The 17,813-nt window shown below is 32.2% G+C and overlaps 2 protein-coding genes across 2 annotated transcripts; both read right to left on the reverse strand.

Moving 5' to 3' along the window:
* Positions 1-5,241: 5,241 nt before the first annotated feature.
* On the reverse strand, positions 5,242-10,561 carry LOC126715011 (putative F-box protein At4g17565). The gene is made up of 3 exons (XM_050415439.1): positions 10,464-10,561; positions 7,436-7,619; positions 5,242-6,593 (listed from the first exon to the last, which is right to left on the reverse strand). The coding sequence occupies exons 2-3, from the start codon at positions 7,608-7,610 to the stop codon at positions 5,368-5,370; spliced, it is 1,401 nt and encodes a 466-aa protein (XP_050271396.1). The 5' UTR covers positions 7,611-7,619; positions 10,464-10,561; the 3' UTR covers positions 5,242-5,367.
* A 3,826-nt stretch (positions 10,562-14,387) lies between these two features.
* LOC126715012 (F-box/kelch-repeat protein At3g06240-like) lies at positions 14,388-16,072 on the reverse strand. Its single transcript, XM_050415440.1, has 2 exons — positions 15,880-16,072; positions 14,388-15,696 (listed from the first exon to the last, which is right to left on the reverse strand). Exon 2 carries the CDS (start codon positions 15,634-15,636, stop codon positions 14,452-14,454), a length of 1,185 nt encoding a protein of 394 aa, XP_050271397.1. The 5' UTR covers positions 15,637-15,696; positions 15,880-16,072; the 3' UTR covers positions 14,388-14,451.
* Positions 16,073-17,813: the final 1,741 nt, after the last annotated feature.

Consider the following 17,813-nt stretch of genomic DNA (forward strand, 5'->3'; position numbering starts at 1 on the left):
AACACAAGTTCATTACTTGTAATTACTACTATGCGAATGGCTATTATTTATTTAATTGATTCAATTGCTTGATTATCCACAATTTCTAAATTTCTTATTTATAATGATTTGATAAGTTTTTAATGTTTCATTAAATTTTTTTGATGTAGAACTTGCACAATCACAATTGGAAGAGCTCATTGAAGATATAATGAACATGAATATCAATAAGGATGAGAACAAGGAAGACACCTCTTCAATTGAACCCTCAATGAATCCAGTCCCTTAATCAATGATGACTTTTACTTTTTGATATAGCACTTGGATTTTGCCATTATGCATATTTTGATATGCCATATATGTAATCATTTTGGTTTTTAATTTCTTAATATGTAATGTCTTTAAAGTTTTTTATATGGCTCTTGGATGCCATGTAATAATTTTGGTTTTTATTATTATGGCACTTTGACATATTATTAAATTTGATTGTATGGAGGTTGGAACCTTTTGGACTAGTAATTTTATTTTGAAGGAATGAAAGAATATTTGCTTTCGTTATTATTTGAATTTTTATTACTTGATTTATGGTTGAATTATAATTTTAGATGTATGAGAGTTGATAACAAGTTATTCGGGTTAAGTTTAACCTATTAATTAAACAGGTTGTTCGGGTTAGTTAGGCTTTATTATTCAAACAGGTTATTAACAAGTCATTTGTGTCAACCCTATTATGACCTACTAATTAAACGGGTTAAATGTGTCGTGTTGGGTTACCCGTTTAATAAACAGGCCGTGTTATGGTTGAGGAATCCTGACCCATTTATTAAACAGGCCAGGTTCGAGTTGACCCATATAACATAATACTTACAACTCAACCCAACACGCAAACACGAATTGCCACCCCTAACTAATCCTTCTAGGTCGTTACTATTTGTCACAACTTGTTGAATTGGACGTCTATGCATGGTAGACAATCACTTATATATAAATCCACCATATTTTCTTTACCACTTATAGTCTATTACATCAAAATTATGATTAGAATTATTGCACAAAAGTTGTATCCCTGGTCTTTCTCATATATAACACTAATTAAAAAAAACTAATAGATTCAGAATCATTACACCCACTTATGTATAGCATAGTATTTTCCCCAGCATTGACCACACCATTTGCCAAAACCCCATAAAATACTCATCATAGAAAAGCATAGAAAAAACGTAAGTACATAACTAAGGAAGTGCAAAATGACAGATATATCGACTCATATAACATGCTACGAGGTAAACAGAATGATAAAGTAGATTATTGAGCTGCACAGTATGTAGAAAATTTAGAATGGGGACTTACCAAAAGGAAAATTTAGAATGGGGGAGGGGGTTCACCTTAACGTCTTGTAGTGATGATCCGGTGGCTATAGCTAGTCTTGTCTATGACTCTTTGTTTTGGGGTATGTTCTTGTTTCATGTCACCCGCTTATAAGATGCATTATTGCCGTAAAGCAATCAAAATTCAAACCAGACTTAATTTTTTTTAGGTTTGATATGATAACTTGGTTTGGAAGTTTAGTGGAATCGGTGGTCGTCAATTTAACTGACATTCATTTCGTGGCTTAAATTTTTTTTTGATAAACTAAAAAAATAATGGGTCTAGTTTTATCGATAAACGAAATAAGAAGAATGTAATTAAGAAAAGAAGATATATTTTTTTGATACACAGAACGAAAAAGAATGTGATTAAGGAAATTTTTCGATAAACAAAATGCAATAAAGGAATTTTTGCCCCTTGAGATTCATGTCTCTGACTCTCTGCCTACCTTCCCACAAAAAGAAATATTGATCAGATTCTATTTATGAATCTAAATAAACATCTACACGCTTGTGCTACACATTTAGACTTATAGCATGTTATATTATTCATCTTAGAAGATGTCAACCTCTCACCAAGGAAGTGTAAAATTACACATATATACAGATGCTTAAAACGTGCTTTGAGATACAAGGCATAACAAAACTGATTATTGAGCTACATTTTCTTTTTTTTAGGCACAATTGCTGCTGCAAAAGTATCACAATAAGAGCACCATATAAATTCTACTCATTCTGACATTTCTTCAATCACATAGTACACATACTTTGTACACAAAAAAACAATTTACTCATGCATGCACCTTAACTTGAACATGACATATTGACACAATAAAACCCAACATTAATTAGATGACAGATGGTAGTAGGAAAATGAAAGGCCTTAGAGACAATATGTCCACACCACCCCCCCCCCCCCCCCCCCCCAAAAAAAAAAAAAAAAAACCTTAAAACCAATGCTCACACCACCCCCCCCCCCCCCCCCCCCAAAAAAAAAAAAAAAAAACCTTAAAACCAATGCTCAAATAAACAGAGGGAAAGGCCATTAAAAAAAAATTGAGATTAAAAAAATGTACTTTTTTTGTTTTTTTGTGTATCTTTGGTTTTTTATTTTTTACAATATATAAATTATACTCTAGCTTAATCTAAGTGTATATGTGTGTGAAGTTCCCTCCTGGAGACTTGAACTTCAACCCTTGCCCCTCACACCCCACAGCACTTATACTTGTGTATCTTTGGTTTTAGTTTAAAAGAAATCTTCAAACTTTCCAAGTATTTATTTCCCAAAGTTTGTGGCACATCAATAGTGTCGTGTTGGCTGTTCAGCTGTTCCAAAAACAAGATAAAAGGATTTTATCCTCTACTATCCAGCGCAGGATATGCATGTAAAGATTAATAAAAAATTAAAAAGAAAACCCTCGAAATGATTTTGGGTCGCTGAAAAAAAATTATATTACAAAGAGGTTAATAATGCACATCTACATTTTGTCTTATCATGTAATAATAAACTATTATAATCTTGGGTTTTGGATTCGAATGTTTTTATCACCTCTAGCTATAATACTATGTTAAATTATTGATTGTCCCAAAAGTTTAAACTATTGGAATATGGTGAATTTAATTATTTAATCACATACTTCTAACAAGTACTAGTCTTACAATGGGAGCATGATTGATCCTAATGAGCAATGATATTGTAGCGTGCTTGGTCATTGGGATACCTTGGATCTCAAAGAGTATTGAATGATTTATATTAGATTGTGCTTATTTGTGATGAAAATAGCCAAATGATCCTTAGTGACAAGGAACGGATACAAAGTAGACAAACAATATAAAGTTGATCGAGAAATTAGTTGCAAGTAGCTACAGTTTCAAATCCTATAAAGTTTAGCAAGGAAAACAACAAACTATGGTACATGCAATTTAGCCATATTGGTGGTGAACGTGATATGTTAGAGTTGTACAAGTTAAATTTATTTAAAGGTAATAAATACTCGAAGTTGGGTTTTTAACAGTATTGTGTGTATAGTACAGTCAATTTCAAGGCAAACTCTCATACTAGCTAGTATGGTTTCCTTAACTTTATCTATATGTACTTTAAATTTGGAAAAGTATTAGATACTCTCGGAGTACTATAAATGCGTGCTCTCCCCTCTCACATGAATAATAGGTCTCACCATGAATTTAATTAGTAAGATCCACCATTTATGTGAGAGAAAGGAGTATGCATTTATGATATTCTAAAAGTACGCAATAATTTTCCTTCAAATTTATCTCGTAGAAAGACTTATTTTTTTATGTAATAAATTCGATAGTTACAATAAGTAAGGGAGATTACTTAATTGCTTACTTCCTAAAATCCCTCCCATTAAAATTAAATAACTTCCTAAAATTTTATATATTTTAAAGGAAAATTATTATATACTCCCGAAGTACCATAAATGCGTACTACCATTCATGTGAGAGAAAAGAGTATACATTTATGGTACTCCAAGAGTACCTAATAATTTTCCTATTTTAAAAAGCAAAGGTTTACTACAGATTTGATTTTTATTTTTATTTTATTTATTTATTTTTTTTAACCCAGAGTTTCCTTTTCAATTTCGATCTAAAATCCATAATATTTGCTCTTTAAATAAAACCACAGAAGGTATTCTTTCTTTGTCTCTTTCTTGCTTCCAGTTCATATATATCAAATATTGTTTGAACAAGATATGGTAATTTTATTTCTCATTTGAAGTTTTGGTAATTTGAGTTGCAGATTCAAAGATTGTTTTGGATTTGAATTTGGGATTTTTTTATCTCTACGTGTGTGTGCGTGCGCATGCATGCAAGTTATATGATTGAGCACAATAATTTTGACCAAAAGAAGAAAATCGGTAAAAAGAGCTAGCTAATGAAGGACCAAATTGGGACAAATTAATGTAATACTATGTAGATAAGGGAAATTCCAGAAAAATTCAATCAAACCATATAATTTCTTCTTTAATCACTCTCTCCCTGAAACTTATAATTTCTATTTTGTATTAAACTTATAATTTCTATTTTGTATTTAAAGCCATGGAAGGTATTCTCTCTCTACAAATTTTGTCTTACTTCTAGTATTTACGTATATAATACCACTCGATCAAAATGTGATAATTTTTAATACAAAGAAATTGGGGTTGATTTAGATTTGGATTTGAGATCTTTCATTTATTTATATGTTTAAATAAAATTCCCTTGTATTTGGGAGTTTAATCTCTATAGTGTTTCTCCTCATTTTTGCTATGGAGAAGTCAGCCTTTGTTCTGATCTTTTTGCTAAAGAGGGGAGCATTAATGAAGGCTGATTGAACTTTTGAAATCCTCCATCTTTCATCTTTGCTGTTAGCCTGTCATTAGACAATGCTGCCCAGCTCTATGTCCCATCTTGTACGCTCTATGATCCATTTTGTAATATTGATTATTGACACGATTGTTTTGTTCCTACTTTTTATATAAATAAATAAATACCATAGAATTTTAATTTATTGCATCCACTCTATTATAATTATTCTTTAATCATTATACCAAGATATCAATTAGTTTATAGTGAAAACATAGTTTCAACTAAAACAAATACACAATTGTTACATATTAAAAAAAGAAAAAGAAAAAACAAGCATAAATTGTTCAAAAATAAAGCTCTGACCCCAGCCCCTTTTTATTTTCCTTTATCTACATCCACAAGTGGAGTGGTGGTAGTGAACTCACAAAAGCAGAAGGACTACTGATCTAACAATAATAAAATCGAATTTCTGAAAGATTTATATATAATAATAAAAAACTGAAAAAAAGAAAAAGAAAAAATAGGCTCTAGCTACCCAAGTTGCAAAAAATTCTCTCAATGATAACCAATGAGTTACAAAAATAGGGAAATGAAAAGCAACAAAATACATATAAGCTTCAAGCCTTGCCAAAATGATTGATGAAGCAGGGTACATGATCAACATGTAATTCTAACTAGTCATAAGAGACAGCATCATGAACAATGAGAAATCTTAACTAGTTAAGTAGTTATCAGAGAGAGCGTCCACGTTGCAAGACAGATTTGGAAAATACCAGGATAAAGTATTGAAGTTAGCACCTGGGAGAGATATTCTGCACCTTGGAACTTCTAACTCTAATGCAAAGCAAGTATCACATTCTTCTTTCAGGAGGGGGAAAGATTTGGGAAAGTTTGAGAAATTACCATCCAATAATTGTAAGGTGTATTCGTATTTTCCCACTAAAAGATTGTAAATGCAATTCATAGGTTGTTGGCTACCACTCCATTTGGTTACGTTGCTATATCCTGAGGTCCTAAGACTTAGAAACAAAGCTTCATCTTTCAAGTTTTGCATCTTCACCCATTTCATCTTCGCAAAATTTAGCTCATAAACTTCAAATTTCCACAGAAATGAGTCAAATGACTCAAATCTATGAATCATTAAGAGCTTGTCATCAAAAGCAAGCAACTTTATTCTAAAACTCCATTCTCCAATGCGTTTTACTTCCAGCAGGGTCACATAAGGATGAGAATTCAGATTTAGTACCCCAATTTCACCAAGATTAGTTAAAACGTATATCTTACCCTTGAACACAACTCCATCTTCAAACCATCGTTGCCCAGAACAGTCTGTAGAACTGCTAAAAAAAGTGTCATTCAAATCATGGACAGTCCAACTGACATCTGTGGATCTACAAAATTGTATAAATTGGTTAATAGCTACAATAATGAACTCCTGGGAAGGTGTACCTAAAGATGCAAGGATGATAGCAGAATAAGGCTTAGGAGGGCAAGGAAAACGGAGTTCATGTCTTGTAAAAGGATTCAGAAGCCAAATTGGAGAATCTTTCCTTTCTTTCTTATCTTTCATGATCATGTACCCACAAGTTAACCCAGAAATTGATTTGCCAACAAGGTTAGGCAATGCTGCCTTGTACAACCTTTGATCAAAGATGTCATAGAAGTAACAAGCTCTCTGAGCGTGATCTGATAAGAAGACAACAAGTGGAGGTTGGGATATCATAAACTCTTGCCTGTGCGCTACAGCATACAACCTCCATCTTCTGCAGACGCAGCCAAACATTAGATGGCCTACAGCACCTAGTGACTTCGTTATCTGATCAAGCAAACCCACAGGGAGCTCTGACCATGGCCTCCAATTACTATTGTCAACCATTTTTTTCTTCTTACTTCTAGAACCCTTGAGATTCATGTCACTGCGCCCTCGCTGCGCCATGCCTACTTTGCCACAAAGAGAAAATATAGATCAGGTTGTGCATATGGTTCTACATTCATAATAGTATCTTATTTTCTTTTAACCCAATTTTCCACATTACATACTTGTGCAAGACATTTGAACTTAACATTATATCATGTTCTACTTGGGCCAAAATCCATGTTACAACCAGTTTGAGTGCTAAGAGCATTCACATCCAAGAATGCTATCTTATCCTATTTTACTATCTCAAAAAGCTATTTTATTATTTATACCATACCATTTTACAATATACCAAAAATTCCAAAACTCTATTATTTTACCATTTTATTAAAATATTATTTTTTAATCTTTCCAATAGTCATTTTGATTCCAACGGTCACATTTTCCTTTGCTTTTATCATTTCTTTCCAACAATCATTTTTTTTTTCAAATTCAACAACTATTCTAAACAACCTACCTTTTTTTTTTTTTTTTTTCGAGAAAGAACCTGCCAAATATCAATGTAAAATCTACATACATATTTATAGATGCATCCTGCCAAATATCAATATATTCAACTTGCCAACTTTAATAATCCACACACATGGACACATATATATAGAACCTGCTAAATATTAATTTACTCAAACTTACTAACTTTAAAAATACACATACATGCATATATATGCAACTTGTCAAATATCAATGTACTCAACTTGCCAACTTAAAAAATCCACATACATACATATATATATATATATGCAACCTGTTAAATATCAATATACTCAACCTACCAATTTTTAAAATCCACATACATGTATATATACATGCAACCTGCCAAATATCAATGTACTCAACCTGCTAACTTTAAAAATCCACATACTTGTATCTAGATGCAATCCACGTTCGAAATAAAGTCTTTTATGGCTTGCCAAACAATCACGTTCGATATACCAACGACGTTTACGTGGTGATGTTGAATCCTTAAGAATTCGCCTTATTATCTCATCCTCATCTGAGTCATCAAAAAGCAAATTGCGAAAAAGAGAGCGATCCATAGAGACAACCTTGAAGACAACAGTATTAGGAAATTATCACTATTATTAAACAGGAAAATAATTAATAAAGGTTTAGAGAACATAAAACTAACAATATAAGAGCATCTCCAGCAGCTTCTCCAAATTTTTGTACTGTTTGGAGAATGAACAGTGACATTTAACTTTTATCTACTCACTTTTTCAAATACACTTTCCAACAGATTCTCTATTCCATTCTCTATTTCATTTAAATATTATTTCTTCATTCTTTATTTATTTTTTTTTATCATCATTTATTTTTTCTATATTCATTCCCAATAATTATATTTTTCAATAAAAAGTGTTATATTCACAACATTTTTCTCAATACTTTCATAAGAATCACATCAAAATCTTATGTGAAAAATTGTTACTAGTTCTAATTTAAACCCACTGCTGAAATTATATTTTTAATTACTAATATTAGCTTATAACAATATATTACTTAAAATTTATTGTGAAATTATTGTGAAAATATTGTGGTAGAATTTCTAAATTATCATTTTTTTTTTTTTTTCATTTCTTTCTTTCTATTCTATCATCCATACGTTTCTTTTTTTTTTTTTTTTTTTTTTTTCTCTTGATTTTTCTCCACCACACACTATACCCATATATCCCATCCCCTCCCTTTTTGTTTTTTCTACTTTCCACTTTCTAGAACCTCCCTCTGTCTTTCTTTCTTTCTCCAGTTCTCTTTCTCAACTTTTTTTTTTTTTTTCATCTTCTTTCTCCCGTTTCTCTTTCTCAACTTTTTTTTTCATTGTAATAAGAATCAGAGAAATAGGTAGAGAGAGAAAGAACAGATGGGTTAGATGGCTCTGCTCTGCCGCCGCCGCTCGTCGTCCACTGCCGCTGCCGCTCGTCTTCCTCCCAACGCAGCTTGTGTCTTTTTTTTTTTTTTTTTCTTTTTTTAGCTTTTATTGTTATGGTTTGATTAATTTTAAGATTATGTTTTTGAGTTGTATTTTGATTATGCTTGAGTTTTTAGAGATGTTTGAGAGAAAGAATTGTTGTGAATTTTTTTTTTTTTTTTCCATATTTGCTTGTTCTGATACAATTTTATTTTAAGATTTGGATTTTGTTTTGAGTTTTGTGTTTGGATTATGTGAGAAACGGAGAGAATGAGAGAAAAAAAAAATCCGGAGGAGAGAGAAAGAATTGATATAATAGTAACTGAAATAATATTTTAAGCAGAAAAATTGGTTTGGAGTTGCTACAGTGTTCTCTAAATTAAGAGAATCACTGTAGCAACTTCAAAAATAAATTTGGAGAATTTGGATGTTTGGAGAATCTGCTGGAGCATGAACAGTGCTGTTTGGTGGTCCAAATTTGGTTTTACAGTAGCTGTTGGAGATGCTCTAACAACTTATAAAATATACAGTATGTTCCTATCTAGAATACAGTTTTTATAAAAAAATTGATGTTAAGACTTATGAATAGAATACTTACATATTCTATTATATAAACTTTACATACTGATGTATGATTCATCACAAAAAGAGCATCCAAATACTTAATAATAACACCGTGTATACAATCTAGAAAGGGCATTAACTTTACAGCTTTGGTAACCGAAATGATATCTACTTTAGTCAGCCAAACACAAAAAAATAAAAAATAAAAAAACAGCCACATAGACAGCAGTAAACAGCCACATAAACAGCAACCAGAAAAATTAAATACACTTAAATAGCTTAAAACATACTTAAAGCAGCCCCATAACAGATTTGACAAATTCTGCCACTGAAACAGACATAAAAACAGCCACATAAACAGCAGTAAACAGCCACATAAATAGCTACCAGACTTCAGAAGCATATAACTGAAAAAAGACTTCAGGCAGCCAAAGAAACACCCTTAAAACAAAATTAAACAGACTTAAAACAAAGGACTTCCTACACCCAAAATTACATGTGATAAAATGCTTGGTATGTATTATGTATCATATGAGCATGATAAATATTTGTACTTCCTATGTGTCATCAAACACACCCTAAAATATCCAAGAGCACTCTAACCAATAACCATGATAACCATTTGTTGCCACATAGGTTACTGAACCATGATAACACATATTTCCCTAAGGATATACTCAAATCAATTGATAATGTGCCATATTTGCATAACTTGTGCGCTCTAATCATGCTGTTACCTCAAGTGAAATATAATCAGTTCACAAAAATGGGCTGAGCTCCTCCATTTTAGTACTTATTTTACACACATTTTGTTTCCTTGGCTTTGTGAAAGGTTAGAAAAAAAAAATTTATAGATGAAATAGAATTTCAACATATAGAGTCTACTTTATGATGAATGCATTTTTTTTTATCAGATTAAGACATATTAGAATAAAATATCATATTTTGTTTTACAATTCAGCTACAGTGTAGAATCGCACTGTAGCACAATTCCAAATATTTTTGCAATAGTAGCTTTTTACTAGTCTGGATGCAGAGGTTGTTTTGGACTTTTATGCCAAATTGAACCAACATATGGCATATAGCATTCCCAATGTGAATGCTCGAGGACCATAATATCAGCATCCAAGTCCAACACTTTTATCAGGCAAAACTAATTTCAAGCAGCAGAAAAAAACACAGAACCAAGTTCAAAATTTCACACATAAGCGGATACTTAAGACATGCTCTGATGTACAAGTCATGATAATAATAATAATAATTAACTATTGAGCTACATTTTATTTTTCAGACATAGATTCTATTCAAACAATTTTTCAGACATAAAGATTCAATTATCTCAGCCCTAGACAGAGGGAATGTACATAAAAAAATCTGATATTAAAAAGCTTTTGAAGAAACAAAATATTTGGTTAAGAACCTGCTTCGAAGTTTTATGTGAAAACCCAAGCGAACACCTTCAATTCCTGAAGTAAAATGATCAGGTGACTGTAGCTTCTGTTTTTTGTTTTTTGGTTTTGGTTGGTGATTTATGTTGCTTATGACAACTGATTTAAGTACAGCTAAATGCAGCTCAATTTTCAATTTTGGCGGTTCATTGGTCTAGTTTTCCCGCCATGTATTTCGTGGCATTGATTTTTGGATAAACCCAAAAAATGTCTAAACTTTTTTGAGAAACTAAGGGCCCGTTTGGTTATAGAGTTCAAAAATTATTGTTTAAAAAGATGTGAAAATTGTAGTTTAAAAAGTGTTATTGAAATATATGTTTTTAGTGTTTATAAAACAAAAAAATGTGTTTGGTATCATGGTTTAAATAACATGTTTCAGTGTTCAAAAACATAAAATATGTGTTTGGTATGTGTGTGTTAGATGGTAAAAAAAAGCTGAATAAAGTACAAAATAAATATTTTTTAAATCAGCAAAGTACAAAAAAAATATAAAATATTGTTTAAAAGCTGACCGGTACTGTTCACTGTGTGTGAAAAAGCTGACCGATACTGTTCACCTTAATTATGAAAATGCCACTCAGCAATGTTTTTTGTTGTTCAAAATCACTCCCAAGCTGATTTCAAAAACTATTGTTTGAAACATATGTTTTGAGCAATATTTTTTAAACAATACTTTTTGAAATCAATGACCAAACATATTTTTTTTGTTTTTGAACAATATTGTTTAGTGTTTAAACACTAAACAATATGTTTTGAAATCAATAACCAAACACCCTCTAAGACCAACGGCATAAGCTTATCCAAACTTTCCCGCTATTTTGTAAAAAAAAAATTAACTTTTTATATTTTACACACTTAATTTTACAAAATATCAACATTAATCTATCTATTCTACACATCTATTCAATAAAATATTAATTTATTTACAATTTTTTATTATTTCCTCACTTACTACCCCTCTCTCTCTTTAGACCCAACACTACCAAAAAATATTAAATGCACGAACTACAATAACCATGTATATAAGCAAGGTTAGAGCATCCACCAAACTACAAAAAATCTTTTATTTTACACATTTTGACCCAAAAAAATACCTACAGCAGTGGATGTAAAATTGTACATAGACCATTGCAACCGTGCATTAGCACTTGGATTTTATATTTTAGTCATTTTTTCTCTCTCCTTGCCTCTGGCTGCTCTCACTCTCCCTTTTTTTCTCATTGGATCAAATCATCAAACCATCTGATAAAGAACTAAAACAAATTACCGTAGGTTCAGCAGAGCTTTGTTTTGGCTGCTAGAAGTGTGTATATTGTTTTCTTTGGTAAAACTAGAGACACCCAAATGAGAAAAGGGTCTAAAGGTTCATGCTCTGTGGGGAAACTAGAGAGATCGTGGCTGACGAAGAACTCGGCTTTTCCTCAACATTGCTGTTGCTTTGGGATCATAGGAATAATGAAAATGTAAGAATTTCATCGTTACCTTATTTGGGCCTAGGTAATGGGTATCCATATATAAACATATTCTGATCTCTCGCCACCGATGCTGATCGCCACCGCCCTGATCTCTCGCCAATCGCCACAGCTATCTTTTTTCTTCGTTTGATGGTTTTGATGATTTTGATGAGTGGGTAACCTTTCTGAAGCCATTCCCAAAGAAAGGGGTAAGGGAGAGAGGGGATACATTTGGAAAGATGTCAAATGGGGAAACAAGAAAAGAAACTTGTGTGAGATCATGTTTAAGAAATAAAAGTATGCTCCTATTTTTTACAAATAAATGGGAAGAGCTCCAAAAATTGGGCTATTTATTTAGGTGAATTTCTAAGATGATTCATGATACGTTAATGCAGGAAATGTGACAAAGAATTGTGTTTTTATACAAGTACTTCTAAAAAATGTGGGAGTAATATTTTACAAAACCCATGGACACAAAAACTTTTTATTTTCTAATTTTTTTTTTTTGGTAGGAAAATAATGAATATATGAAAAAGCTTTGGGGAGAAAATAAGAATTTTTGGGTGAAAAATGAGTATTTACATATATATATATATATATATATATATAAATTGTATAAAAGTGGCATGCATGTATTTATGGGTATAATTGCATGTATCTAAATACACATAAGTACATGTGTATATGAGCATACACATGTATATACATACATATATTTTGAAAGAAAAAGGTATATATATTTTTTGATGTAAAGAGAAAAGATGTATTTTACAAAAATGTATTTTTGAAAAAAAGGGCATGGTAAGGGTACATTTTACGAAAATGGTGAGGTCATGTATTTTTTTTGAAAAATGGACAAGGTATGCCTATTTTATTAAAAAAAAAAAAAAAAAAAAAAAAAAATAGTATGGATGGGCATGACATGAATTTTTTGAAAAGTGGGCATTATAACGGTATTTCTACAAAAATGGTGATGTATGCATGGGTATATCATATGCTATTTTATCGATTGAAATCACCTAAACACAATAGTAATCAAACACCTATTTTTCAATTAATTCTGAGAAAAAAGGGCACTAAATCAAAAATAATTAGGCTTTGTTCATGCACTCTGTAAAATATTTAGTCAGAATTGTATTTGTGCCAAACTTCTAACAAACAAAGAAGACTTTTAATAGCGAAGCATTCAAAATGACAATGGAGAATTACGGCTAATTTTATCATGTTTGTGTATATGCATGAGGCAGACATGAAGAACACCTCTATTCAGAGTCTGTGGAGCTTCAATAAACAATTGATTCTCACATGTCGAAAGTCCCCGATTGCAATTATACATGTTTCATTTCCAAAACGGAATTGGATCCGATTCAATAGTTAGAGTCATTATTGTAACGCAGAGTACCTCTAAATCACTTATAACAGATTTCGCCTTTTCAACATTTAACCTTTTTAAAAAAAATTTAGAATTTTGTTTATAGTACTTTTTTAGACTACACATTATAGAAATTGATATTCTACAATGAAAGAAAATGCTTAGTATTATTTTTTTTTTTTTGTCCGCCAAAAGACAAATTTTAGGCTCCCCACTATGTGCCTCACAAAGCAGACAGGCATGAGGGGCGCCACCAACAGATCTTATTAGATTCGATTGGCCAGTAATGAGGCTGCCGTTGAGTCACTCCGAATCCAAAAAGAGAGATGATTAGACTTGCCAATTCGTGCTTAAAATGAAAGAAACCATAACAATCAGGTGTTTGGCTGCACAAAGCTATTAATTTCGAAATGGATTCTCCTGTTTGAAGTTCATAGTTCCATTCCATCCATTGAAGCAAACCGTCACATTAATTTTTTTTAATTAAAAATTGTGTATAGATGCCACTTCATTATTAAAATTTAAAGGAAAAAAAAGACAAGAATCCAAAACAAAATAATGGAGAAAAAACGGATAAAAAAACACCACCACCAAAACAGAAGAAAAAAAGAACGAGAACTATTAAGCAATGAGAAGAAATAGAAGACAATTTTGCACAAGGGGACTTCTTGTCCCTTACCTTTTCTCCCCAATTTTCTACCTATTTTGGGAAGATTGCATTTTGGGGGGTTCGGGGAGAAGGCACCCATGTCCCATCAGTTTTCACTCCCATTTTCTTCTCTAATGAAACACACCAAAATATTGTTTTCTCTTCACTTTTCTCTCCCTCATTTATATCTCTACCAAAATCACCCAAATCAAACTGGGTCTTATTGAGAGAGCAAGTAATAGTTGAAATGTTATGCACAAAAGTCTACCCAATTGCTTAAATAAATCCAACTCTAGTTTGACCAAAAATCACGAGTAGCACAGATTTTCGCAATATAAACAATGCTAGATAAATAAAAAAAATTTTCACATAATTTCGATCCCCCAAAATTCTATCACAATTCCAATGCATAAAAAACAATAATGCAAAAATGAAATTAAAAAGGCAAAACCTATGGTATACAAATAATTAGGAACCCAGGAACTCTAATTCTGAAACACAATTCTACTTGTGATTGAAACTAGACTCTCCACATAAGCTATAGTCTGCAATGCATGAAACGAGTCTGGAAGCCCTCCAACTTCAAGTTTCTTAGTTTCTCCAGAACCAAAGTTATACAAAACTACCAGTCCATTGTTACCCACCAAAAGAAGCTCACCATTCTTGGCAAATCCTAATGGCCTCTCAATTCCAACTAATGGTCCTACTACAAATTGTTTGATCCAAGACTCCTTGACCCCATATTCATACATCATCCATATATCAAAGTTTTTCGCCGTCACAGTCTCTTCTGCACTATAAAAAATCAAAGCAAGACAATCATTTAACACAGAAAAATTTTTCAGAATCATGCCAGAAACATCTTCCAACTCTGGCATCTTTATTATTTGAAAAACCTCGTTGCTCATGTCAAAGGATATAATAAGCTCAGTATCACCGTGTGGCCAAGGTTGCTCGCTGCGATAAGCCAACCAATGATAAGCTCCATTCAAGTATATTTCAGATTTACAAGGATCACTTAAGATTGAAGCATCTAAAACGGTGTCAATCTGCCTCCAAGAATCAGTACTTAGTGTGTAAACCTCAACTAGAGGAGGACGGTCTGGTCCTACAATTGAATCATCCCAAAATGAGACGATTCTAACCACCTTGAAGTCGTTAGATTTGTGATCATAACCAAATCCAAAACCTTCATATGTGTAGTCCACGTGAGATGGACAATGAACATGACGTGTGGGAAGGACCTTGAATTCTCTGATTGCTGGATTCCATAAGGCTATGCGGTAGAGATCATCATTGGGATGTTGATTAGAAATCAGAAAGGGACGATCGTAGAGGCAAATTACCCCGTTGATGCAGGCACCCAATATGTTCAGTTCCTGCATGTCATCATTGAAAAAAGGGGTTTCCAGATTGAGATCAAGACTGCCATTATCATTAGAAACAGGGTGCGAAGACAAGACAGTGTTTTTGGTGATAAGTTCTCGATGACTGACAAGAAGAGTTGGGTTTTTTTGAGAAAAATGACGGTGGTGTTTGGCAATGAAACCTGGGTTTTGGAAAAGAGTAGACCATGACTTGTTTACACACGTGAATCGCTTCAGAGATTTCACGGGAAGCCTTGACAGGATGTCTTCCACCAAGCTTTCTGGAAGATTTGCGCTCGCCATGTTGAATTATTGATGATGATGATGATAGGACGGCGCAAGCTGAAATTTTATTCTATTATTCTGAAATTCAATACAGGGTTACAAACTTACAATCCGATCCAATTAGTGATTGATTGTATATATAAGTATATAACTGTAATTAAATGTTATTTTAACAATTTTACATAAAAATAAAAGAAGAAAAAAGTTTGTAATTTTTGCTCCCTTCTCATAACCAAAAAAAAAAAAAATTCACTTACTTACTTTGAATTTGACGGAGGGCCTGTTGTTCTTTATTTATCATTAAAAAAATTACAGCATCACATAGTCACAGACGGCGCCCCTAGGCTCCGCAGATAAAGCAACACATCCGGCACACACCACAGGTGAATCTTTACCCTTTCCTCTCTCTCCCTCTGGCGTCCGAACTCGCTAGTTACTCGGTCTGCTTCTTCTTTTTTTCTTTTATTCTTTTGGGAGAGAAAAGATAGAACTAGTTTGCTTTTTATAACAGGGTCAGTTTGCTGACTTGCTCCAAGTCCTACACGTGGACCTTTCTTCAATTTGTTACTATTTTTTGAGAGGATTATCTCAATCTCTTTTAATGTCATAACTTTCTTTTTTGATAATCAACGGATCTTATTAACAAAGGAACAGTAACTACAAACTAAAAAACAAAGAACAAGAACTACAAACTAGAAATCATAATCCAGTGGTGGCTTTAAGAATTTTTTTAGGGTATTTTTTAAGAAGTATAAATTATATAATCTAATAAAAAGAGAAATTCATATATTGACAACAACAATAATAAAAAAATACGTAAATACATAAAGTTTACAATTGCTTTCTACGAGTTTTCATATTTTAAAGTCATTGCATGATAATTTCATTATCAATACTACAAACTACGTCTCTTTCAATGTACATAACCAAACAATTATTCATCCACTAAATGTAGAACAAATTATGGAACAAAATTTAATTTTATTAACATAAAAAAACTGAGGGTGTTTCCAAATTTTTTTAAATGGTAGACTAATAAAAATTTTAAATTATTATATTTATATATATATATATATATATAAATTCAGGCTAGGGTGGTCCTAGGACCAGGACCACCCTGGCCTTAAGGTGGCGCCGCCCCTGCCATAATCTTAGCTTGCTCAACAACTAATACATCACAAAAAACAGAAGCGGCAGAGCTAATAACAAAAAAAAAAAAAAAAAACGTAAGTACTTATTTTTAAGAGACCAGAAAATCAAAACATGAGAAGCTTGATTTGCCTCTCTAGGAGCCCATTTGAACTGAATAGATTGACAAAGAACTGCCAACTTAGTAGTGTCTGAACATAGAACCTAGATCCTCCATGGAATTGCTATGGATGGTCCATTAATAGCATCTACACCAATCTAAGCATTACTTTCAACAATAGCCTGACTAATATTGTGTGACACTAATTTATGGATTGCCCAGTTAACAGGAATATTGGTTGCTACTCATTTTAGGAAGCTACATGATTGTATAATGTTCTCCTCTCCAAAGTCCAAACCCTAAACTCACTCTCTAATTTAAACACTAAGGTCGACTTAGATATTTTGTGCGCATGCTAGAAAGGGAGGGTTATTTGAAATTGGGAAAAGTCTATTGCAACAGTAAGTTATTGCAACAAATAAAATACTGATGCAATATATTAGTAGTCCTTATTGCAACAAAAAGGAATATACACATATTTATGTTTAATTATTGCCACCATAATGTCTTTTTGTTGCAATAACTTTGTTGCAAAATAGCTTTTTTCTTATAGTGATGACAGTATGATTACTACCAAGGGGAAGATGCTTATTTTTGTGGCCACCTTTCAGCTTTCACAGAAAGAACAAAGGAAGTTTTCTATCACAGTAATTGAAGTTCCTATAGACCTGTGTCAGTTGTTGTGGGAGCAGTTGGATAACACCAAAGATGTAGTAAAATTCAATGAAGTTAAAGAAGCTGCATTTTGTTTCAAACTTCTTTCAACTCGGATATTTGGTGTTAATGATTTTTGTTTTATATTTGACTTTAAAACTATCAATGTTTCAACCAAAATTAAGTAATAAAATGAAATATAATAAAAAAAAACAAAATAAAAAGAAGATAACATCCTACCAAGACATGTTCCAAACCCTCACAGTCTCATCTTTACTTCCTATATAGCATA

This window comes from Quercus robur, chromosome 2, assembly GCF_932294415.1.
Source record: "Quercus robur chromosome 2, dhQueRobu3.1, whole genome shotgun sequence".
Classification (NCBI taxonomy): Eukaryota; Viridiplantae; Streptophyta; class Magnoliopsida; order Fagales; family Fagaceae; genus Quercus; species Quercus robur.

What these genes read in the sequence shown, in the direction of transcription:
- LOC126715012 (XM_050415440.1), bottom strand. Translation starts at nt 15,636, where the DNA reads ATGGCGAGCGCAAATCTTCCAGAAAGCTTGGTGGAAGACATCCTGTCA.
- LOC126715011 (XM_050415439.1), bottom strand. Translation starts at nt 7,610, where the DNA reads ATGGATCGCTCTCTTTTTCGCAATTTGCTTTTTGATGACTCAGATGAG. An exon ending in TGGATTGCATCTAGATACAA is followed by an intron (nt 6,594 to 7,435) that starts GTATGTGGATTT and finishes GTGGCAAAGTAG; the next exon opens with GCATGGCGCAGCGAGGGCGC.